This window comes from Lepisma saccharinum, chromosome 8 (genome assembly GCF_977018435.1).
Source record: "Lepisma saccharinum chromosome 8, izLepSacc3.1, whole genome shotgun sequence".
Taxonomy (NCBI): domain Eukaryota; kingdom Metazoa; phylum Arthropoda; class Insecta; order Zygentoma; family Lepismatidae; genus Lepisma; species Lepisma saccharinum.
Genome location: NC_139236.1, coordinates 71,819,209 through 71,844,163, shown reverse-complemented (window position 1 = coordinate 71,844,163; position 24,955 = coordinate 71,819,209). Strand labels below are relative to the sequence as shown.

General features: G+C 37.0%; 1 protein-coding gene across 1 annotated transcript in view; it reads right to left on the bottom strand.

Moving 5' to 3' along the window:
- Positions 1-889: 889 nt before the first annotated feature.
- Positions 890-24,955, bottom strand: part of LOC145991121 (uncharacterized) — a 37,163-nt gene continuing 13,097 nt past the window's right edge. Inside the window, exons 5-10 of the mRNA XM_083126889.1 lie at positions 22,787-22,898; positions 22,265-22,402; positions 12,451-14,074; positions 8,773-8,959; positions 6,441-6,589; positions 890-1,337 (exon numbers count right to left, since the gene is read on the bottom strand). Of these exons, the coding sequence (XP_082983015.1) occupies positions 1,266-1,337; positions 6,441-6,589; positions 8,773-8,959; positions 12,451-14,074; positions 22,265-22,402; positions 22,787-22,898 (2,282 nt within the window). The 3' untranslated portion in view covers positions 890-1,265. The remainder of the gene's footprint in view (positions 1,338-6,440; positions 6,590-8,772; positions 8,960-12,450; positions 14,075-22,264; positions 22,403-22,786; positions 22,899-24,955) is intronic.

The window sequence follows — 24,955 nt, the reverse complement described above, 5'->3', positions numbered from 1 at the left end:
GAGCAATTCTTATGAATCCCACTGTACATACCCCCAGTGGAAAACTCCTTAGCTGACATCAAAATATAGAGCATTTAAAGCAATATTATACGTAGTTTGAGGTTCATATGCTTGTAAAGGATGTGTTTAGGATTTAACTGAACAAGTATAAAAGGGGCAGAGTGGCAGAAATCATTCGATTTTTGTTGAGGCAAATTGAACATTATCTTTCCTTAGTAGTTTGCTAGTGCCTGATGTTATCCAATGTGCGAGACAACTTCTAATTTACAGCTGCTGATGTGCACCGGCAAAAACCTCACATAAAAATCAACTTTTTGTGAGAAATTTGACTTGTCCAATGCAGGATTACCAAATAAGTACAATGCAAATTTATCCTTTTGTTAATAGTAATACACAAATTAATATTTGAGATGTACAAAAGCAACTTCACTTTCAAACATTGATGTTTGGAAAATTAAGAGTATGCTATCCATGGATCACCTGGAATCACGCTGCAGACCATGGACTACATTGTGAGAAACACTGGTTTAGAGGGTTAAAAATTGTCAAATTACCGGTAATAAGCATTTTATGGTATTATTTGTTAGAGCGGAAGGACTCTCCAATGATTGTCACCATCCATCTGTGTCAATTGTCAGTACCTCAGAAACTATGAAGGTAACATGTGATGAACTAAGTGCATGTGCTAAATACTAAGTAGCAATATCAATTATTTAGTCAAGTTGTCTGATGTCCCGGTGAGTGAATAACTAACTATATCTCCACACATGCTTTGACATTGCCACTGACTGAAGTTGTAACATATTATTGGAGACAAAAAAGGACAATTGCAATATGCATCTAAGTAAAGAAGACTGTTTTTTTACCAGGGTAATAAAAATTACACCAGTTCAGTTCTATAAACATTGTATTACAAATTTAAATACAGCATAAAAAATACAATACTAAAAATATGTGAGAATTCACTTTGTACATAATACAAGCCATTCAGCAAGGATTTAAGCTAGGCACAAAAATTGTTACAGTAACAAACTAAATACCCCTTCCCCCCTTGTTCCTGATATTTTATTATTAGCCAAATCAAAAACTGGTAATGGACGTCAATGCTCAGAATCCAAACTAACATTTCAGACACCCTGAATATTCTTCTTATTGCTGTACGTCGGTTGCCAGGCTAGACAGGACTTGCAGGACTATATTCCATTTTCCAGCCCAAGGCTGACGTCATTCTTTAGATCACTTCATGTTCTTCAAAACAGCATGTTTCACAATGTAGACAGAACGCTCACGCTGTTCGAGAGATCCACTTCACCTCGCAGAGCTCTTTGTTGCAGTTTCTGAAAGAGAGGGAAAGACCAACTTGAGCAATACAAAACAAAGCTATATAATGTGTCACATGGCATGCCTCAACAAAAAAGAGACAAGTGTTAATGGAATTACTTACATTAAGGTTGAACGTTGTTGATACTAGAGTTGCAAAAAGCTGGCTTTTTTGAATGGATGTTTTTTCTTCCGAAAAAAAGCTATTTTAAAAAACAAAAAAACTAGAAATTTTGGCTCTTTACCAATTGCAGCTAACCTATTTCACTTGTGTCAGTTAGGGGTTTAAAAGACTAGTAATGTCATATTTTGGAACCAGTTAAATAATTTTACATGATGTAGCAGCCAGAAGACACATATTGGTAATTTCTTCTGAATGGTATTTGAAAAGTTATGCAACTGAGACTTTGAACATACGTAACTTTTGTACAAAAAGTGATAGACACATGAACCTTGCATTGTGTAATAACTTTGTCTATGTGAATATTTTTAAAACCTTGAAAAAGAAATGATTCTCTGCATGAACGTTCAGCATGGAGAAAAAGTTACTGAGTTGTAAGAAAGTCTTTGTATGTAGTAAAGAAAAACATGGAGACACTTCCAAAACATTTTGATGTTTATCGATGGTCTCTGTGGGTATTTATGAAATTAGCAAAATAACAAAAAAAATATGCATTCCATGCATTACAGACTATTTATGGGGTTGTTATGGTATATCTATAAATAAGTATGATTTTTCGAAATTACAAAGTGTACTGGCAACATTGGGCATGTGAGAGGGCAGTGCCAACATCTGGCTATGTTATACCATCAATGTCCAGATGAAAAAAAAAAGATTTGAAATTTACCACACAAAAAACTAGCCTACCTTTATATTTGTTCCATAAATCTAAAATCTTTTCTTTCATCTGGACATTGATGGCATAACATAGCCAGATGTCCGGCACACCTGGCACTGCCCTCTGACATGACCAATGTTTCCAGTACACTTCGTAATTTCAAAAAGACATACTTTTTATGAATATGCCATAAAAACACCATAAATTGTCTGTAATGCATAGAATGTATAAAAAATTATTCTTATTTTGCCAATTCCATAAATACCCAAAGAGACCATTGACGCACATCAAAAATTTTTGCAAGCAACTCCATGTCTTTCTTTACTTTGTACAAAAACTTTTTTACATCTTGGTAACTTTTTCTCCACACTTCAGAGAATCAGTTTCTTCTGTAATGTTTTAAAAATATCCACATAGTCAAACAATACCCAATGCAAGGATCATGTCTCTTATCCCTTTTTGTACAAAAGTTCTGTATGTGCAAAGTCTCAGTTGCATGACACTTTGAACACCTTGTACTTATTAATGCGTTTCTGTTGTATGTGAGTTTGTGTATGTGCTTAACCAATGCATAGTGGTAAGAATGTAATCAAGGAGTACCAGGTTTGATCCTCCGTGGAGACATATAGCATAATGATTCAGATTTCATTTTAAAACTGTAGGACCAGTCCTGATTAGCCTATCAGGGCATAAAATGAACATGTTTGTGCCGTTGAAGTCATAAAAATGACGCAAATGTTAATATTAAACTATTAGATGTTTCAGGACAATTAAAAACTTTACTATTCACAATACGTATGGATTAAATACATACTCCATTAAATAAATAAGATCAGTATGCTACTACAAGGGAGACTTCAAGCCCAAAGTAACTTATTATTGCGAATACTGTTGTTGGAAAATGGTTAATGGTAAATTTCAAACCTTTTCTTTCATCTGGGCATTGATTGAATGCTATGTATATGTAAAAGAATCAGCGTCTCTCATGGCATAAAGTAATTTTGCCCCTTGTAATTAAGGGGTTCCAAGTTCAATCCCCAATGGAGGCACAGGCTCAGGTCACATTTTAAGCTGTAGGTCCAATCACAATGAGCATAAAGTGGACTTAAACAAAATTTTACTGACAGAAAGCCAAATTTAAAAAAAAATAATGTACTGTTTTTGGGGTCATTTTTGGTCAATCTATTTCAGTTTCCGTCTCAGTTTTAGGGCCACGGTGTACTAGGGCAGTGTTTCTCAACTGCCAGGCTTTGACCCGGTAACAGCTTGTGAGAGTTCATCAGATCCAGGATTGCCAACAATTTGAAATCCATTATATTGTCTAACAAGCAAAGACATGTACCATATGGCATAATTTATTTATTAATATTTAATTTCAGTGGTGCATATTAATGCACAAAGTCAAAAAATTAGAAAGGAGTAAAATTTTTGAGCAGGACATCAGCTTTGTAAAATTATTTTATCGCCATCTGGTCTCGCAACGGTTGACAACCGCTACACAAGGCTTGCTCTGTGACCATGTTTATCAGCTATTACATCAAATTATACATGATACACTTGAAAGCCAGAATTTTTAATGCTAAATACAAATGTAAAGAGGTTAGATACTAAATTTTTGATTTTAGATATAGTTCAAGAAAAATGTATCACTGGGAGTACATTTGATAAGTGTGTTAAAAGATGTAGCAATATCTTTTTTCTTGCTTCTTTTCTTTTTGCTCTTGCTCTTGCACATTGTATGCCAAATTCAAACAATGAAAATTATATTAGTATACTATTCGATTCTGTTTACAAAATATATACAAAACTACTCTAAGTTATGTGGGTATGTATATACCATGTAGATATATTTAATAAGCCTACTGAAATATGATGATAACACTTGGATAAAACCATCCATTCAAAAAAGTTGGCATTTTTGCAACTAGTGCTTGTGTCTAGGTATGAATTCAATGTTTGACAGTCTAATTTTAAATTTAGATATAAGTGTCTTTTTACAGTGGAGAGATAAATTAAAGCTATGGAACAAGAAAAAAGCAGTCAAGCAATGTATATTTTCATGAAACACTTTGGGGTAAGAAGCTGGAAAGAAACTCAACCAAAAAAGCTGCAGACATAAAATGTTTTTTTCTCAAAAAAAAAAAGCTCCCCCCCCCCCCCGACTCCTTTCAACTCTAGTTGATACCCAGCGTGTATTAGTGTCATGAAAGTGATAAATATTTAGAGGCTAGCTGAAGGTACCTTTAACAGGGGAGAGCTTGGGATAGTTATTCAGCAACCTTGTCTGGTGCAGAAAATACTATGAACTATCAATGAGCCAACAAGGATAGAGATCTTTCTTTAACATACACACTTCCTTTAATAATTTCAGTTGGCTAATTCACATGAGAAACCAAGTTAATACACACCTCTTCACCACCTTACCTACCGGTAGTGACCAGGTGCATAAACCATTCATTACGACTTCTTGCTGAGGGACGGGGCCACAATTATCTCATTTTGTAAATATGCAGGTACAGAATATCTTTAAAACTAGAATTGATTAGGGACAACTTTGAACTGATAATGACACTACTGTCAACTCTCACTGATTCCAATCAATACCGTTCATAGTACTTACTTATAAAATTTAATACATAAAGGTTTCCATTAGGGCTGAGTCAATACCAATGTCAATGTATACATTCATGTTTGGGGAATAAAATACATGGTTAATAATCATTAGACGTAAGCGAGTTACTAACTTTTTCCACAAAACTTACTTGTAAATTTTCTATTAATTTCGGTGGCCTCTGCCATCATCTGCTTGGGAACTTGTTTCACTGCTGGGCTGGCTTCCGATTCCTGTGTATTGATATTTGCGGATACCAGTGATATCAGTATTGGAGGGTATCAGTTTGATTTTGTTTACCAATACCAGCCGATACTTTTCTGGCATTTTGGTCTTTTGCAGGGTCCATAAAAATGCTGTGCAACACTTTTAACAGTTTATCCCGGAAGTTATGCAAAATTTGAAAGTTTCCATTTATTTTGAACCAAAATTGTGTAAAAAACTGAGAGTTTTTGTTTCAAGTCCACTTTATGCACTGATAAGCTAATCTCGACTGAACCTACACTTTAAAGTTGGGTTCGAACCACTATGTGCCTCCACCAGGTATCGAACCTGGAACCAACCTGGAACCTCTTGATTACAAGGCAACAATGTTACCACTATGCCATTGGGGAAAAAAACTGTACTTTATGATTACATAACGTATTTTAATTTAGATAAGGCATAACTTACACCACGTGCTATCATCTCACGAAGTAGCAAAGTACAGGTTAGGTATGTATTTACTTGTTTTAGTCACCACACTGCTTTGGCTTCTTCAGGAGTTAAGATAGGCAAAGTTTAAAACATGTGAAGGTAAATTTGGTTTAAAAATAGAAGGTAAAAGTCAATGCAGAATATTTGGTCACTGCTTACTTTCCCATTAGTCACCAGCCTAAGATGGAGTAGGTAGAAATGAGAGGGAACTCTGCATTGTCTTTTACCTTCTACTTTTAACCCAACTTATCTTCACATTTTATAAACATTGACTGTTCTTCTGAAGAAGCTACATGATGTGAAAGATTGAGTAACTAAGATATATAAATATTCTAATGTAATTCTTGAATATTTTGAAACTAAACTCTGGCAAATTGATGCTTATAATTAGAGTGGAATCCTCACCCACTATATTTTGAACAACTTTTAATTGTTAGAAATTTTAAAGCATCGGTATCAAAATTGGTAGAAATTGATAAGAACATCAACATCGGCATGGGTATCAGTTCAACCCTAGTTTCCATTCAAACTATACCACAGCAATCTACAAATTTTACTTTAAAATATTCATAATTTCACATGAGATAATTAGGGATGGCCACAAAAATCTGGATTTCAAATTATTCGTTTCAGATGCAACAGATAATCTGGCATTCTGCATATTCGGATAGAACAGATTTGAGGAAAATATGTACAGTGAAATATGAAAATGACAAATAAAAGAATATGGATAGCCTGTAAAATGGACAAACAATAATACTGTCGGGATAACGCACACATTCAGATATCCAGACATTTTGGATAATCCGAATATCTGGATAATCTGGTGAGTACAGAACTCCAAATAATCTACGTAGATATCCAGATAGTTTAAATCTGGATAGAAAATTATCCAGATCTGGCCATCCCTAGAGATAATTATGTCGCTACATGTACATTATACACTTAGTAAATATTACAGGTGTAAAACTTACCCTGTTATAAATTTCTGCCATCAACCGATTTGTGCGATAAGCTGCCTTCCTCTTTCTCTCCTGAACTTTCTCCTGATAATCCGGCAGCTTCTTGAACTTCCGCAATGTCTGTTTCTTAAGGAAGCGCTGATTGAAAATTCTTTTCACTGCTATAAAAGGAAAAAAATCTTTTTGATGTAGACGAACATATTGTTTATATTTCATTAAAAAAAACATACAAAATACATATATGAAAGTAAACAGGTACAATGTGAGAATATGGGGTTCAGAAAATCCTCATTTTGTCATGGAACAAGAAAGAGATAGCCCTAAAGTGAATGTCTGGTGTGGCTTGATGCATGACTGAGTCATTGGTCTTTTCTTCTTTTTGGAGAAAACTAACAGCCAGCATTTACCTGGACATGATGAAACTTTTTGTGGCACCTCAACTGAATGACTTGACACCCACAGTGGGTTTTCAACAAGATGGTGCACCACCACAATGGGGATTAACGGTTCAAAAATTCTTGGATGAGACATTTCCTGAGAGGTGGATTGGGCACGAAGGTCGAATGAAAATGAAGTATTTTCAAGCCGATGAAAGGTCAAAGCAACTTCAGGGGAAGGGCACAAGCACAGGGAGGGCAGGGGGCATTGCCCTCTTCTTTGGATGGAAATCAATTCTAAGGGGACAAGGGAGAAGGAAGCAAGACTAGCAGAATCTAAGAACAGCAGGACAAAAGGATACTCAAGATGGAATTAGTTTTCACGTATTTCTTGCATTATTTCTTCCAGACGGCCAACAGCACCTGCGGGGGGGGGGGGGGGGGGGCACAGAGCGCCAATTGTCCCCTCGATTTAAAATGTTATGCAAATAAAGATACATTTTGTAAAATTTTCTTCCCCATTTTGCTCGCCATATCTGCTTTCCTTACAGTCTTGTCTAGTTCAGAGCCGCAGCTAAGGGATAACAGGAGTTGGCCATGAGCGCCGAACGATCTAAATGAAATATATATATATATATATAAAAGAGAATGCTATGGCATCCCATGAAATTTTAGTACCCTATTAAATTAATATTGTTTTTAGTTGGCAAAATTGAGATCTAAAAATGTTCTTGCTCGCTTCGCTCTCAATTTCATTGCTTTCTGCAATACATTGTAAATTATCACAGAGAGAGGTAAGAACAACTAAGTACTTCAGACTGTTTCTACTAAACACTTTTGTCTTAGATGCAAGAACAATTGTTTGAAGAAACTAAACATATTGAAAAAATATTTCAACACATTCCAACACAAATGCTTTAGCACAGACTTCTTACCCCCTTTGGTGTGATTTGCGAGGATAATTTTTTTATTATTAACATCATATATACTATATACGCACACATGCACACACCCATCAATGCAATAAAACTAAAACAGTGAGATAAAATGAGGTTTTTATTTCCAGACTGAACGTTCATCAAGGCTTTTGAACCCCCAATCAGAAGGTCTGTGCACACCTATGCTTGCCACATATGACGGCCAATGGCTATGTAGGCAGAGTGAGAAATACTGTGGGAGACAGGTCAACAACATTGCCAGAATCCCTGGTAGCCATGGCTTTTTGATAGGTTGGGTGTCAGAGTCACGAGACTCTCCACTGTGTAAAAATGCATTTCAGTGTGGTAATTAAATTACTATCATAATTTCCATGGTTCAAGTCAGAACTCAGGACAACATTCCACCATTTAACCTTTTGTTCTAAAATTTATCAATCTCATCTCAATCTTTCTCAGTGCAACACTTTGTGATATACAACCTACTCCTCTCTCAACACACAAATGTATGTATGCATGTATATATATGCAAAGGACGGCAGGTGGTGTAGCAAAACTTTTGTAGAAATAATCTGGGATGAACTATCATAAAAAGAAAACTGGAAAAAAGACAATCTGAATTATTTTGGCAAAACAAATTCTCCAACATTACCAGAATTTCCAGGCAATTTTAAAATATATCTCCAATGCTTCAACATACTAATAATGAAGTTTAAGTGTTAAACTGCAGTTTCTATTCAAGAGAATGACATTTATTCAGCATTGTTCCAAATAAATGAAGAAAAATAAACGTTAACAACATTTCTATATGGATTATCCATAGCATTCAAGGAAAGAATAATTTATTTTCATTCCAAAATCCTGGTTAGTTCAACACACATTTAAGTCTCCCTGTCTTTTCCAGGTTAGTTATAACCCTGATTATTTGGCATACAATCCAATTACGATAGGAGCAATATTTACCTGTTTGTCAGAGGAAAATGTTGCATGTGTACCATGCTGCAGCTCTTCTATGACAGAAAATAAACTTACCAAGAGGAGGCGGTGCGGCTAAGCGGAGATTGTGTGCACTTGCACTGTCCTTTCCCGACGAGAGGCTGGATACAAGCTTCTGGCGCTCTTTGCGTCTCTCTTCACGCATGGAAGCAAGTTCTGACAGGCACTGCTCTCGCTTTATTGCATTCAGAACATAATCTGGTCTGTTCTTGTAAAGATAATCCTGAAAGAATGCAAGATTACCTGAATATTCAAAGTTGTCAATTATTTTGCTAATAAAATCAGAACATAAAAATTACACATTTAACTGTATGGATGGGACTGATAGTGACTATCAAACCATAATGGTAAATTTGCTGACAATTAGAAATACTGTATCTGATATTCTATGAATGACCTATGATTTACTCCTAAAATTCTGTTCTTCTATTGTTGTGCTTGCGAATGTACATGTGGAGTTTCTATTATTATTCTTTTCTTAAAGACGTTTGGAATTCGAAGTTTGTTTCTCTAAGTTAAAAACTCATAACTATCTGCTTACATTTACAGTATATTAGGGATCTTAAAGACCGAAGTGTCATGGGGGGTTTCACCCTAAATTGACAAGTAACGAGGGCCCCAACCAGTCTGAAGGAAGCACCTACTGCTGAAGTGCAACCAACAGACAAAGATGGCATGATGAATGCTAAGAGAAAATGTCAGTCTTAGTCAGTGGTCGTGTTTATTTCTAGAGACCAGATTTTAAAGGCAAAAATTTTCCTCTAAAAAGGACAATTATTTCAAAAAAAAAAGGGGAAAAGGGGACTACAGTTCTTTTGCACTCCACTAAAAATACTATTTTCAATGAAAGCACAATACTGTATATACCATTCATATATAAAAAGGGATACATCAAATTTCATATTAATGTATCCCTTTTTATATATGGATGGTATATATTGTGCTTTCATTTAAAATAATATTTTTAGTGGAGTGCAAAAATAAACTATAGTCCTTTTTCTGAAGGTAAAGTACAGCGAATAATCTTACTATCCGTTTTGATGAAATCTTCCTTGCAACAGCTTACCACATTCCATAGCTTGCTGCCAATTGTACCTGGCTTCGCCATTTCACTGACACTCAATACTGTCATCACTGTCACACAGTTGTTAAAACTTTTCTAAAAAAACTTCACAATAAAAGTCTAAATCTAGCAGTCAACTCAACAGGTGTGCCACTTACAATGCTTTTGTTACTGCTTAAGCCCAGATCGCATTGTTTCAACAATTGCTGCAACATACTCCTAACACTCATGGAGGTAAGGGAAGGAAAGGTAGAAGGCGCTTGATCTTTGTTTCCTCTAAACTGCACGAAATAGACAATTGTTGAATGTTTTGTTAGGGGAAAAACAGGCATACAAAAATATTTGATATCTTGTCAATAAAGGGACCAAGGAAGATGTTTTTAAAAATGGGGGAAAAGCTAATGCAGGCTGAAAAAGTAGCCAATACAGAGACCAGAAAGGAAAATGTGGGCTGAAAAAGGGAAGTCAAAACCATGTAATCTTGTTGGTAGAAGATAATTATCAACACTTATTTATTTCACGATCTGTGTTGAAAAATAAAAAAGGACTTCCCTTTAAAATCTGGTCTCTATTTCTGAAGGTTCGTTTCCATGTGAAGCATGTCACTTTGGTCTCGCAGCTCCCTTAACCTTTTCACTGCTACAGACTTTCTCAATTGTAATACCATGCTGTGCTAACTACTTTTTACATTTTAAGTTTAATTTGTACCATTTTTCCCTTTCAATTTTAACGATTTTAGAGTGTTTCAACAAACAAAAACTGTTAAAAAGTTGTACATATTATTTATCACCAAAAAAACTACACACATAATACACATAAGTAACTATAAAAACGTGTATATATTTTTGTAAGAACTTTTTTTTGTATATGAAATCACTGTATTATTATAAATGTATGTACAAAAAACTGTATCATAGAAGGGAGCACTGCTGAAATTTGTTGGGGAAGAAATTAACATAACAATACACACATAATGTTAGTAGTTTTTCAAATTGTGGTATTTTTCAAAGCACGGTACTACACAAAGTGCGACATTACATTTTTGGCACATATGACGAGGCACTTTACTCTTCTTGGGTTCTATAGTCGAATTGGCACACACATCGACATTTTCTGGTAGGTTCTTTCTTCTTTTCTGTAACTGCAACTAATGTCAAAAAATGTCCTTGAGTAAGGCAAAGTGGGGAATCATCAGAAAGCTTGCCGTGACCCCGTTTTTCCTTTTCATGATGGAACACTTCTTACATTTCCTTCTAACTCATCACTTTCGTCATTTGTAATAAATTCAGCAATTTCAGCATCGGTAAGAACACTCGTACTTGCGCGACTAGAAGCCATTGCAAACAATAATAATGTGCAAAATATACAAAACAACGACCGTTCTCACTATAGATGGCGGTAGTTATCAACAACAAGTTTCACAAACTCACATAGCAATTCCACAACTCAAAAAACATAGGGTAATCTTTAGGACCAGTATACTCGCCTGTAGCAGAGCTTAGAGGTTTCAGTATACATGAACATAGTTGCTTTGTACCTCCGAAGATGGCAGTAGCTATCAGTGATCAACAAATTTGAACCTGCATTGTGCTGACGCCAATCTAAAAATAGCAAACTAGTTGGGCGAGTATACTCGTCCGTAGCATACGAGTGTATTATTCCTTGAATGAGTATACTCGCCGGTAGCAGTGAAAGGATTAAGGTTACAAATTCAGATTCTGAAATAAATATTTATTGCTTGATACCATATTGGATATTAGTATCCGAGATTTTATATCAGAATTCTATGAGTTTCCATAAATAGTTGTTTAAAAATGTGACACCTAGAGTATGCTGTATAAGAATGTTGTATATATTTTTCTGCAATAGAAAATGTGTGTGTTGCATGTATATATTTTTCTGCAACAGAAAATGTGTGTGTTGCGATCATTTATTTTTTGAACTAATTACACTTTGTTTTCAGGAGTATCAAAAATTAAGAGTAACAGTTAATAAACAGTTTTACAGTTGTAAGAGCTTCTTCACTGTCATTAATTACCAAATTAACAAAAAGAAAAGGGCCTCCTTGATGGTGCAGTGGTAGCGTCGTCACCTTGTAATCAAGGGGTCCCGGGTTCGATACCCAGTGGAGGCACATAGTGGTTCGGATCCCACTTTAAACTGTAGGTCCAGTCCCGATTAGCTTTACAGTGCATAAAGTGGACTTGAAACCCCAACTTAACTTAACAAAAAGAAAATTCCCACCCTCAATAGTTTTTATTTAAAAAAAACAACAACAACAACAACTTAAATGCTAGTAGCACACTACCTTCATCAGACAGAGTAAGTATTTGTTAAACACACGGATTGTGAATATGTTCAAAATATCAAGCTGAACATTCTTACGAAGGGTTCACATATTTTTCCCTAGGTTAACACTTAGGGATTCCAAAAATTGTTTATTGGTTTGGTTTACTTTGCTTCACTTTTGGCTAATCACGAAGATGAGGATGAGTGATGATATAATGGAATTGATGAAGGGACACTCACAAAAGAAGACCCAAGTCCAGGCTGCAATTCGAACTTGGATTCCAGAAATTAAACAGTCATGTTAGAACTATATACAAAAATGATTAATGGCATTGTTAAATTATTAATGAAGGATACATTACCTCAAGTGTAGGATCAGCATAACACTTGCCGTGCTTGGATACTCCGATGCATGTAGTAGATTGCTGCTGGCTAGTACCATGAGGTATTTCATCGGCTGCCTTTGTCCTTGTATTTGCATTTAAATTTCCTGTACTTTTACTTTCATACTGCTGACGTTCTATATTTGCTTGGCATTGGTACTGTTTATTGTCTGCTGTTCCACTGTTACATTGATGAGATTCTTCAGCTGGTACATGCTCGCATATACATTCATCTGCTGATGAACTACAGGAAGCTTCCCTGCTCTGCTGTTGATCATTGCAAGTTCTCCGTCTATCACTTCCACATCTTATGCCCTTAACCGTCCGCACTGGAATTGGGACTTTCACTTTGTCCAACTTCTTCCCGAAATCACAGTGGCTGTCCTTTGCCGGAATTGGCTGAAATGTTAGAAAGTAGGCCACAGACTTTGGGTCTGTTGCCCTGTCAATTTGACCCGGCCCGTGTTGGAGTTCGGTGGTACTCGTTGTCTGCTCTCTTGTCAGTTTGTAGAAATCATCATCGGAAACACGGTCAACTTCCATGCTTCTTCCGAAAGCAGGCGAGGGGTATGTTTGACCAAAGTTCCTGGTTCTGTATCGTCGACTTGCACGTGCGTAACTGCAGTCAAGCTTACGACAATTGCAGACTGCAGAGCAATCAGGTACATGACACGTGCATGTCGTTTCATTGTACAATTTGTGTAATTTACATGAGCGATCAACATGTGACGGATTACACTTACAAACCTGAGGCACGCGTGTATCTTGTGTCTGCGACCGTTGTGTCTCCAAAAGGTGACATTTACATGGCTGATCGGTATGAGATGGATGACACTTACAAACCTGAGGCACACGTGTATCTTGTGTCTGCGACCGTTGTGTCTCCAATAGGTGACATTTACATGGCTGATCGGTACGAGATGGATGACATTTACAGACCTGAGGTATATGATCATTTTCTCTTCTAGCCGAACTGAAGTTCTTAGTATCAGATGAATGACTACTGCAGACATGAGGCTCTCCTGTTTTGTTCCTAGAAACAGGACATCTGCAAGGTTGTTCACTATGCAATGGATGACATTTACATACTTCAGGCACATAATCTCTTCTAGACGATGACATTTCCCTTGCATCCAAATTCTGAGTAAGGTTCTCCACATACATATGAAGCCTCCTATCCTGCAATTCCTCCTTTGTGTATGTCGAACATATCTGCCCAGAAGGACCCTTGTGCTTATCCTGAGTTTCTATATACTTCTTGCTCAAAACAGGTTTCCTAGGAGTAGGTGATTGTGTAGATGTCCTGCTCGTAGGGGACAGAGGACGGCTACTTGCCGAGTATGTCGGTTCAAGGCTGCTGCTTTCTCTTTGGTTTTCATCCAGCCTATCCTTAGTATACATTGAATTTATGTGTCTTGGTAAACTACCATGCTCTTCGTTCCTTTTGCTAGATTCTCGAGATAACGTAACCTTTATGGACTTTACCTTCGTCGGTGAAGAGGTACGACTATTAACAGAGCAAGAGTATTCACAGCTGCTTTCTTTGCAAGTTCTTTTGTCCTTTACAACAACAGGTTTCACTCTGTCAGATTCTGTTCCCGATCTAGAAGTAGAAATAATAATTTTCTAAGACAATGAAAATATTATAAATAATAAATGTATGCAATATTTCAAATGTTTAATAACAATCGTGCTACACCTAGTGTTATTTTTTCCCTTCTTATTTGTACAGTAGTATTGCACTGTATTGCAATATTTTGAGTGTAATAATTACATTCTTGTTTTGCAACAACAATCACTTTACTGTTAGTTTTAGACGTCGTGTCCGGCCAGGGCTGGTAAATCGCCAATTATTCTTGAGTTCACAGATGATTTAATGTTAGTTTGGGAAGATTGAGCCCTTGCTTGGTTTTAGAGGAGGTTGAAGAGGCATGATCTCATTTTTTAACATTGGGGGTGGGGGACGACGACACGATTATCTTGCTCTTAGCTTCTTATAATATTCTCTCATATTTGAAACTGATCGATTGTCACTGATCTAAAAAAAGACTGTAAACTTGACTCATATTTGAGGCATGTGCGACTTACTCACATTATGAATAATAGAAGTACAATATAAAAATATATATACTATGAAATACTTACGTTTCGTGAGTATCTGTTTTGCGAAAAAACAACGTTTCGGGATCCTACTGTTCCCTTCTTCAGGTTTTCGTCTAGGCCAGTATGATCATTACATAGCCACGTCAATTAAGGCAAGGATTGAGGTGGCAGGTAAAACAGGTTAAAAAGGATAAAAACTTGACTCAATATCAACTGACCCCATACATGTAAAACCTTCATATTCTAATCCTAACTTTAAAAACCCCAAGTCTAAAAAAGTCCGTAAAAAACCCTTAACACACGAAACACGTTAGCCCTAATAAATATATATATCCAGGGTGTATCTAAAGTTCGTTTCCAACGCATAGGAGGTGATTCTACAAGTGAAAATAAACACAGATGTTTAAGGGATTCCCCAAAGGAAGCGAATGGGTCTGCTGAAGTCATGGGGGTAGAGAAGGGTTGAGCAAGATGTCCACGGAAAGTGATATGTGGTTGCATATGTGTCGACATGTTCACTGTGTGCAGAGTGGAGGTGCCGAGGGAACCGCATCACAGACGATTTTCAAACTGTCTGCCATTAACTTCCACACAGAGATGACAATGCCGAATCAACGATTGTCTAGTGCGAGCAAACAACCCCACGGTGTCTGCTATCGTCGCTGCGGCGACATTAATGCATGCAACAAGATCCTCAGCTGACACGACAGGTGTTTTGTATATGAGGCGTTTCATCTCTCCCCATAGAAAGAAGTCCAGGGGAGTGATGTCCGGTGATCTTGCTGGCCATGGCACAGGCCCACCCCTACCAATACACCTATTGTGGAACAAGCCATTGAGGAAGTGACGCACATTTTGGTCGAAATGTGATGGTGCACCATCGTGTTGGAACCATAGTCCTTGGACGTCCTCCAACAATTCAGGCAAACATCATGTAGAAATGCATGATATGTGCTACCACACAGGCAAACAGGGAAAATGTACGGCCCAATCAAATGGTCACATCACATATTAAACGCAAACCTGTGCTGATGGTGTGCCACGAGAATTGCATGTGGATTTGTAAAATCCCAAACGTGACTGTTTTTACTATTGAACACGCTGGTTTTGGTGAACGTTGCTTCATCAGTCCACAACACCCTGTTCGCAAAATTCGGGATAGTTTCCATCTGACGCAAAACCCATTGGCAAAACATCACACGTGGGTCAAAGACCTGATGAAAAAGGTCTTGTACCTTTTGGAGTTTGAAAGGGTACATCCCCTTCTTCCGACAGGATGCGCCACACATTAACATGGGAGGTGTTGTGAACACTGGGTATAATGCGCATACTGGGGTCAGAATGATCCCTGACAGCATTTAACACCGCATCCACAAACTGATCTGTGCACACACTTTGTGGTCTTCCAATTCCTCGAAGGGGTGGTAGCACTGATCCTGTTTCCCGAAGTCGAGTATGCACTCTTTGAATGAAGGTGTGACACGGCAGCCTTCTATTTGGAAAATGTTCCCCATACAAATGCCATGCTGCATGGCTATTACTTCCTGTCTCCCCATAAATGAGATGCATGTCTGCCAGCTCCTCTGCGGTGTATGCAGCCCTATTGCTGGATATCTGCCGACCCATAGACGACGAACACTAGTGCACTGTACACGATAACACCTAGCAGTGCCTATAGCGAGGTTCACGTCCTTCCACTCGTACGTATTCAACCGCAAACGTATGATGGTAACCTGATATGCGATGACGCTGATATTGCAGTACATGAAGCACGAATGGCAGCAACCGGTGCTTTCCTGCCGGAAGAAAACTACTGTGTTAGTGCCCCTAGCGGGAAACACCAAAGTCAAGGTCACTCTTCGGCCTTTCTGCAAGGGGGGCACGTATAAATATCGACAACACAACATCGAGACCAAAAACGTTACCCACATTACATCGCCTGGGTCATCCATGCTAATCACTCCATAAAACCCTTCCCTACCCCTATCACTTCAACAGACCCATTTGCTTTCATTAGGGAATCCCTTGCGCATCAATTTCACACATCTGCCATATACTTTTTGAATAGAGCGTGCCACATTTCTTTGTGGAACGCCCTTCGCTGCAGTCATATGGTTGGCCGTTGTGCTACTATTTCCTTGTAAACATAATTTTCGCACTTTTCCCCACTTCAATAAATCCGAATGGGTGCCATTATCGGCATTTCGTCACATGAACTTCTGTGTTTATTTTCACTTGTAGAATCACCTCCTACGTGTTGGAAACAAACTTTAGAAACATCCTGTATATATATATCAATGCACCAGTAAAATTGCTGATAACTTCATCCATCTGATATTTCTATAGTGGCCGCGCTGGCTCAGTCGGTAACGTGTCTGACTACCATGCTAAAGGTCCCGGGTTCGATCCCCGGCCGGTTCAAATCCAGGAACTTTTCTAACGGTGGAAGCGGCCCTGGTGCCCACCCAGCGTCGAATAACATGGGTACCTGGGGGAAACCCTGGGGGGTAAAGGTGGTCAGGGGCGTGATGCTGATCACATCACCCCCACTCACGACCGGATCAAGAAAGTGTGGGGCGTTACCCCCACACCCCCTATATGCCATCATGGTGTGGTGCTATGCACAGGGGAACACTTTATCTGATATTTCTATAAATAGCCTATAACTTAGTGTAAAAATTCTAGCATTTTTAGGAATGTAGTTTTGTAAAGGTCTAAATATGCAGTTCATTTTTCTACAGTAAAGCTCATTACATGACCTCCTATCATACTTTGATTAAAGAGGAAGTAATTCATTTATGTTCTTCATGAAACATTTGCAATTTTATATCATATCATTAAAACATATCATTAAAATATCAGTTATTGGTAGAGCCACATATTTATGGTAAAAAGATCAAGATATTGGTACAAAAACTGATTTTTCTTGTGATTGAACCTTGTTTATGTGGAAATATCTCAGCCAAATATAATGGTACTATCATCTGTGGAATAGTCACAATTAATGATTAATTATGATGTTGCAATCTCGGTAATTGTCACCAAAATGGACATGAAATGCATTTCAAAATGATGGTCATGGAATAAAAATCAAACTTTCATATCTCATTCTTGCACACTGTGCGAATTGAAAACAACAGAGAGAATTGTTTTGTCTTGGCAACCAATTCCAGCACGATTCACATCGATGCTAAGAACGCATGTAAAGCGTTGCCAAGCATCACCGCTTGCCCTTTAAACTCCGCGTCCAAGCAGCTTTGACATGGGAAATGAGCCGAAACAATGTGTTGCACAAAGGAAAGCATTGTACAGATGCCGAAATTTTCATTTGTCACTTCTGTGTTTACATTCCTGCCATGAATAGGAAACTCCCACGTAGAAATAATAATTCTTGCTTGCATTCTATCCAGGCAGTCGGTCTCTCACAAGTTTGCGTGTTTGTTCATATGCACTGTTTTGAGTGATGGCGGTTCTGTGAAGTGATTTTTTTGTTGCATGAAAATGGGAAGACAGTAATATTATAGTGGTGCAAAATAAATTATAGTCAATGCCAAGAGATGTTTCGACCAGGAGAAATGAATAGGCACATCTCGTGACATAAACCAAGGTGTCAAGTGCACGGCGGAGTGTTTGGGGGTTACGTCAGCACAGTGAAAAATGTATGTAAAGAAAAAGGGAACAACAAAAATTGGCATTGACCCAATATTTTATAGGACGAGTTTTTCCAAGGTGTAGTGAGAAAAAAGATACAAGACTCTTATTTTAATTATCCAGTTCAACAGAATCCATTGTGATCAACATTTTATACTTTTACCTTTCACTCATATTTATTGAAAATTTATTAATGTTTATAGTCCTTTTGTCTCTCTTAATGAACCCACAACTCCTTGCATGTTACAAGAGTTGCAGCTGTGAAACAGACCAAAATATAAAAGTAATATTTCAGGTGTGTTAAATATTAAACAACCACCACTACTTGACATGATGATTAAGTGAATTTTGCGAGATAAACACAATTTACATGTCTTTTTAGCTCGAAATATGTTAGTTGGCGTGAAGGCTTCAAATGAGCATTTTATAAATATAATTTCTATGCATTGCTATCGCTAGTAAGCACCTCGCTCTGTTTTCCTTACTCATGAAATCGCTATACACAGCATGTGCGTTATTATTGTATACAAAGAAGACTGGATCTTTCATCAACTTCATTCAAATCATCCTCATCGAACATCGTTTTACTCAATATATCTGTTTAAATGTGAGACATAAAATAATACTGGGAAAATTACGTTCTCTAAGTCTACTTTATGCACAGGTAGGCTAATCGGACCTGTACTTACAGTTTAAAGTTGGATTAGAACCAACATGTACCTTCGCCGGGTACTGAAGGAGACGATGTTCATATGAAGATAAAAGCCAGAAAAAATGAAAAAAAAACCCTGCAGTACAGCAGTACTCCATGTGCAATATGATAAATATTTCATTCATTAATTTATGCTGCGACAATACTTTGGATAGGCTCGACGGAATGCACTTGCGCGATTCTCGCAGCAAGTGGCAATGCTGTGGAAGTCGCCTGCTGCCCGCGGAGTCTGAGATTGGCCGCACTACGCCATACGTCATGCACCCGTTTACCATATTAGGAGTGGGAAAGAATAATTAATATCTGGAACCATATTTGATGTATACGCACCAAACTTCTGGAATTTGATCAGATGCATTATATCAACACTTTTTAGCAATTTCATTGAATTTGTAATTATGCATTTCAAGTTTGCATGTTTCCCTAAAATGTCAATTTGATTTTTTCTACAGAGGTGCAAAAGTAATCAAATAATCTCTAGATTATATATACAGTCGATTATGAACTGTATGGTGTTAAGTTCCCCGTTCGTGAAAATTGGATGGAAAACCCACACTTTTCAGTGAAATTTCATTATGGCAAGAAAACAAAGTAAAAAAAATAATAATTCAGATAACACTTATTAAAAAGTAGATACCGTATTTACTCATGTATAATGTGCACTTTTTCCCCAAATTTTTGCACCCAAAAACTTTGGTGCGTATTATGTACGGAATATTTTTTTCATGTTTACGGAACCCTATCATGTTATATATCGTTGTAAAGCTTGAATTCTGTAGTTTCTGAATATGGCAACAGTATTCCATTCATGCTGGCGACACTAAAGTGAATGTAGTTGAAATAAACTCATCACAAAATGAAGGAATGTTCTGATTTTTGTAATACCTTGGATGAAAGAAAAGATAAGGAGAAAGAAAACAATAATTAAAATGTATTACTGGCAAAATAATATGACATATATGGAGTGTGTAAATGCCTTAATGAAAGAAATCTTGTTCTGCTAACTGCTAGTTTGACAGTCCTGAATGGGCCTCTTATAAATGTTATGTCAGTCATGGAAGAAGTATATATTTAGAAGTTTTTTTTTAGAAAAAGTATAAAGAAAATGAGCAAAACCACGCATAAAAGTTTAAAGGCTATTTTCTACGATTTTTCACTTTGTAATATAATGCCATTTCTTGAACCTGGATTATACTGCGCATTATACACGAGATAATATTTTTTGTCACTTTTCCCCATCAAAAACCTAGGTGCGCATTATACACACGTAAATACGGTACTTGAAGTTTTCCAATGAGGTATATTTGACTTTTTCTTCCCACAGAGTACAATTTTACAAGCACGTAAACTGAGAGCTCAATATTTTTGTCACGGATAGTAGTTATCATGGTATTAAGTTTATTCCTGTGTAAAGGAGTCTATTTTTGCTTCTCAAAGGTTTACAGCAGAATTAATCAATTTTCCATGGTTTGCATAACTCACAGGATAATTCTGACCTGAGAAGGTGTCGTGTTGGTAAATAAACCCTAAATTTCATGTTTGAGTTTACATTTTACAGTTCATTTTGCATCATTTCGTGACAAATATGGCAGCAAAATGTACCTCACACCTTTCAAAATCATGAAAAATTAACACTATAATGTGTCATTTCATATTTCATGTTTTCATCAAAAACAAAATATGAATATCCCTAGTTATTGGTATCAGCGATAAATTTCATATTACTACTGCTGTATACTGACTGATGGTGTGCACCAGACCTGAATTATGTCATCGCTATACCCCAGACCTGATTTATGTAAATTACCTGTCATTGCTCAACTGTTACATTCTCTCATGTTCACTTCTGTTAATCTGTATCGTCGTCCTGGAAAAATTGACATGTGTAATCATTCCATATTGTATTATGCAAGTTGATGTGCATTCCTGTTCTGCAGATTTGCATGTGAAATATATATGTTAGTTACTGATACTTCTCGCATTGTATTCTTACTTTCCAATTCTATGACTTCAAAGTATCCAGTACTCAACAGGTGCATTCCTGATGAAATTAATTAAATACATGTTATGATGTACAAAACAACCTCAATTTTCGGTGGACCAAGGAGGAACAACTAATCTTTATCTGGACACTGAAAATGTAATGTAAAATCTGGGAATGTAAAAGTGGCGTTCCACTGTATTTATTTGATGTTTGTAGAATAAATGCCTCAGTGAAAATATGTCTAATCTAATATGATATATAAATACTTTCTGAGATAAAATATTGCACTTCAGTGGGTTTAACAGCAAGTTTAACTATAATACTACAAATTTTTGGACTGTAACAAGGATCCTCACTTACCAGGATTCCATCTTATGAACCTGACATCCCCGGATTCTGATTATTTTTCATTATGTTCTGCTTCTGGTGACCATGATAATGTAATGCAACGAAGCTGTACATCACAGCCTGTGGTTGTACACTTTCAGAAATTGAGAAAGACAAAGCAACACACAAAAATGTGATGCACACTGTCTGGATTGCGTCTAGGTACAGCTACATTTACACTCTTGACTAAAGTGTATTATGCTACTTGCAAATATTACACTAACTTGATGGTGAAACAGCCCTTGGAGGACCAAAGTCTGCCACGAGGCTTTCAATTGGGTATCTAGTCCCACTGCTGCTGTTTTCTGACTTTTTGAGACTGGAGTCTGCTGCTACTGATTCATGTAGCTTTCCAACTGTACTCAAAATGCTGGGCCAATAACAAAATTTTTGAACTCTCACCATGGACTGCTCATACCAATTTGTAAAGAAAACAAAGATGATCTTTGCCTCCAGACAGTAAAAAAGGTTTTTGAATAAAACAAACAATATTTTTAAGTGATAGCAACAGGACAATTCTTCCTAAAAACATGTTAACTTTGCAAGTTCACACAATAACTGGAAATTCAGGTTTTTCCATACTTGCTCTAATGTTACGTCATTTTCTTGTTATTAGCCTTGCTTTTCTGCCACTTTCAACTAATTGTGACGATGAAGATGAATGGTGATCAGATGAAATTGACATAAAGGCACAAGCTCATGACAGGACTCCAACCTGGGACTGCTGGTGGCAACATTGTCAGTCCAGCACTGAAAATATTTGGTTGCCAAGACAATTGAGACAATTCAGAAGAACCGTGCACAAACAAACACAAAAAACCTAATCAGGAATGAACCTACAGTTTTAAGAGGAATTCAAACAACTCCGCTGTACCTCCTCAACTACAAGTTATGAAAAAAAAAACATTGGTTAAATAAGATATTGTCAACCTAGGGGTGATGCAATAGTCACCTACCTCCCTTCTATTTGCAGCCTGTGGGAATCCCATGCATGTGGCTTGGAAGTGCTGACACCGACTGAGGAATGAGTGGCATCACCAAACTGATCGGACCCCGTGCTATCATCTCTCATAAACCTCTTCTCCTCTAGTAACCTGAAAAGGACCCAACCTTGAACAAGGAACTTTTACAAAATGAAAAATAAGCATTGCATACAGAAAACCCAACACCGACAGCAGTTCTCTATTAATAGAGGAAAATGCAAAATACTAACTTTTTCCGTGCACCTTACTTACAAAAGGTCTATTAATTTCAGTGGCCCCTATGACCACCAAAATTAATAGAACTGTTATAAATAAGGTCGTTGGATGTTTTCCTTCTGTGTATTTATTTAATATTAATTAAATTACAACTACGAGAAAATACTGCCTGCTAGAAAATAAGAACTTAAAGAAGAAGAAAGTTTTAAAAAGACAGTACACAGGATGAATACAAAAATATCATGGATCTTGGATATTTGTAACAGGTAAATAACTTACTGTCGCAACTTCTGCAAGTGAACTATCTCATTAGTGATCCACTGAAGCTGATTCTCCTTCTCCATCTCAAAGACTGAGAATTCAGACTCTCTCTTCTTGTCACGAAGTCTACCTGTAAAGAACCATCACAATGTCAATACTTCAAAGCCTGTAACAAGATATCTTAGTCATAAACCTAGATTGTCAATTGGCCGAATATTATGAAAATGTCAATAGGATTTTTTTTTACTGGAACAAAACTGTGACACAACAGTCCTCTAAGGGCCAAGCTCTGTCAAGTGGCTTCTCATTGGGTGATACGTGATCAGCACATCAATTTCATTCTGGACTTTCAGTAATTTACCAATGCTCATCTAATATGGAAAACTGAGAACTGGAATGGTTCATTTACCACCTTAATTAATTTCTTTCTATGATGGATTCTGACTCAAGAAAAAATGGAATCTTTATAAATTTACAAAAACAAGGTACACCCAATGGCAAAACAAATTGCAGGCAAATTGTTCTTAAAAGACAGGATGTAGAATAAAAAAGAATGAAATTAGCAATGGACAATTTGCGTACTAGGTATTGTCCTTACTGTTGGCTGTGCCAGTACATAAACAATGTCTTTATATTTACAAAAACAATAACGAAGTAGCAGAATTGTGTATTCACTTATTCATTATCTATGAAAATACTGGATAGGTAAAATTGTCAGCAATTTTACCAAATTATGGAAACACAAACAGTAGCAATACAAGAAATTCTATGCTTGGATACAGATGTTGTAACCAAGATTTGATACAAAATGCAGCAACCAGCCTGTTTCCAGCTGCTATTAGACAATAACTAAATGAGGCACTGTACAAGTACAACAAGCAATGGTTATCACTAAGGATGTGAGGTAAAATATCACATAAGGTCCACATTTATTTCTATTCTATCAAAGAGCATGCAAGTATTAAAAAAATGTTGTAGGGTATGCATTTCTCAGTATGTTGCAGATCTCAAGTTGATTATTAAGATAAAACAGAGTTTATTTTTAAAAAATGTTAATGAATTATTTCACTTATATTCATTTCTTATGGAGAATGAAACTACTATATTCTCAACTTAAATTGATTGATTTGGTTTATTTTTACTTTGCTTTTCTGGCAAATGATGGTAATGGGTGATGATATGATGAAGGGACATTCACAAAGAACACCCATGCTCAGACCGGGATTCAAACCCAGAATCCTGGCATCGCAGCATGACGTGCTAACCACTCTGCTAACATGTTATTACTGACCAATGATGGTACAGAATATTAATCCACCCTAATAATGTTCACTGACATGTTTCAGTTTTACACAGAGTATCAGCCCAAGTTTCTGCACATCATTTGCTCATAATGAAGAATTTCTCCAATTCATGCTTAGACAACGAAGAGAATGTGGATCACTACTATACCTGCCGCAAAATTAGTTTGGTATTGACACTTGTGAACCACGTGTTGAAATCGGGTCTACGTCACTGCGAGAGGGTGGGTTGCTGGCATGCGAGCCAATCAAAATCTTCCCAGTGCTTCACCCAGGCCCTGGTTACCTAGCAACAGAAAACGTTTTTCTCGGTGTTGCCGCTTATCGGGCGATTCTTCCTGCGATCAGATTTCATGTTTTTGGGAGAGGACGTGTTGATTGTTTGTTGCGTTGCGTTACTGTGATATTTTAACCAGTCCGTTTGTTTAGTGTTTATTGAATTTAGAGTATTCTTTGTTGTATATAGCATGTTGTTTTAGTGTGTTATTTTTTGTACCAAAGAGGCCATGCACTAAAAGAAAAAGGAATTCTTCTCAAAGGCCAAACGCGAGAGATGGTTTGTTCTGAGCGCAAATAATTTGAGCAAGAGAAAAACAATGGGGGTCGAATCATTTCTGTAAACAAAGTTCTGGACAGGACTGCTGCTGCTTTCGGCGTGTCTAAGAACACTATTGTTACCACAGGGAAAGAAAAATATAATGTGGTAGAAATGAATAAATACATTAATGCGAGGCTTCAAAATTTGAAACCCCAGGAAAGAAGAGGAATATCAGTAAACGCGTGACATATTTAGATACCTTTCAGCAAGGTGCTATTCGTCGCCATATTTACTCTTATTATAGGAGGAAAGATCATCCCACTGTTGGGAAACTGCGCGTTTCGTTGA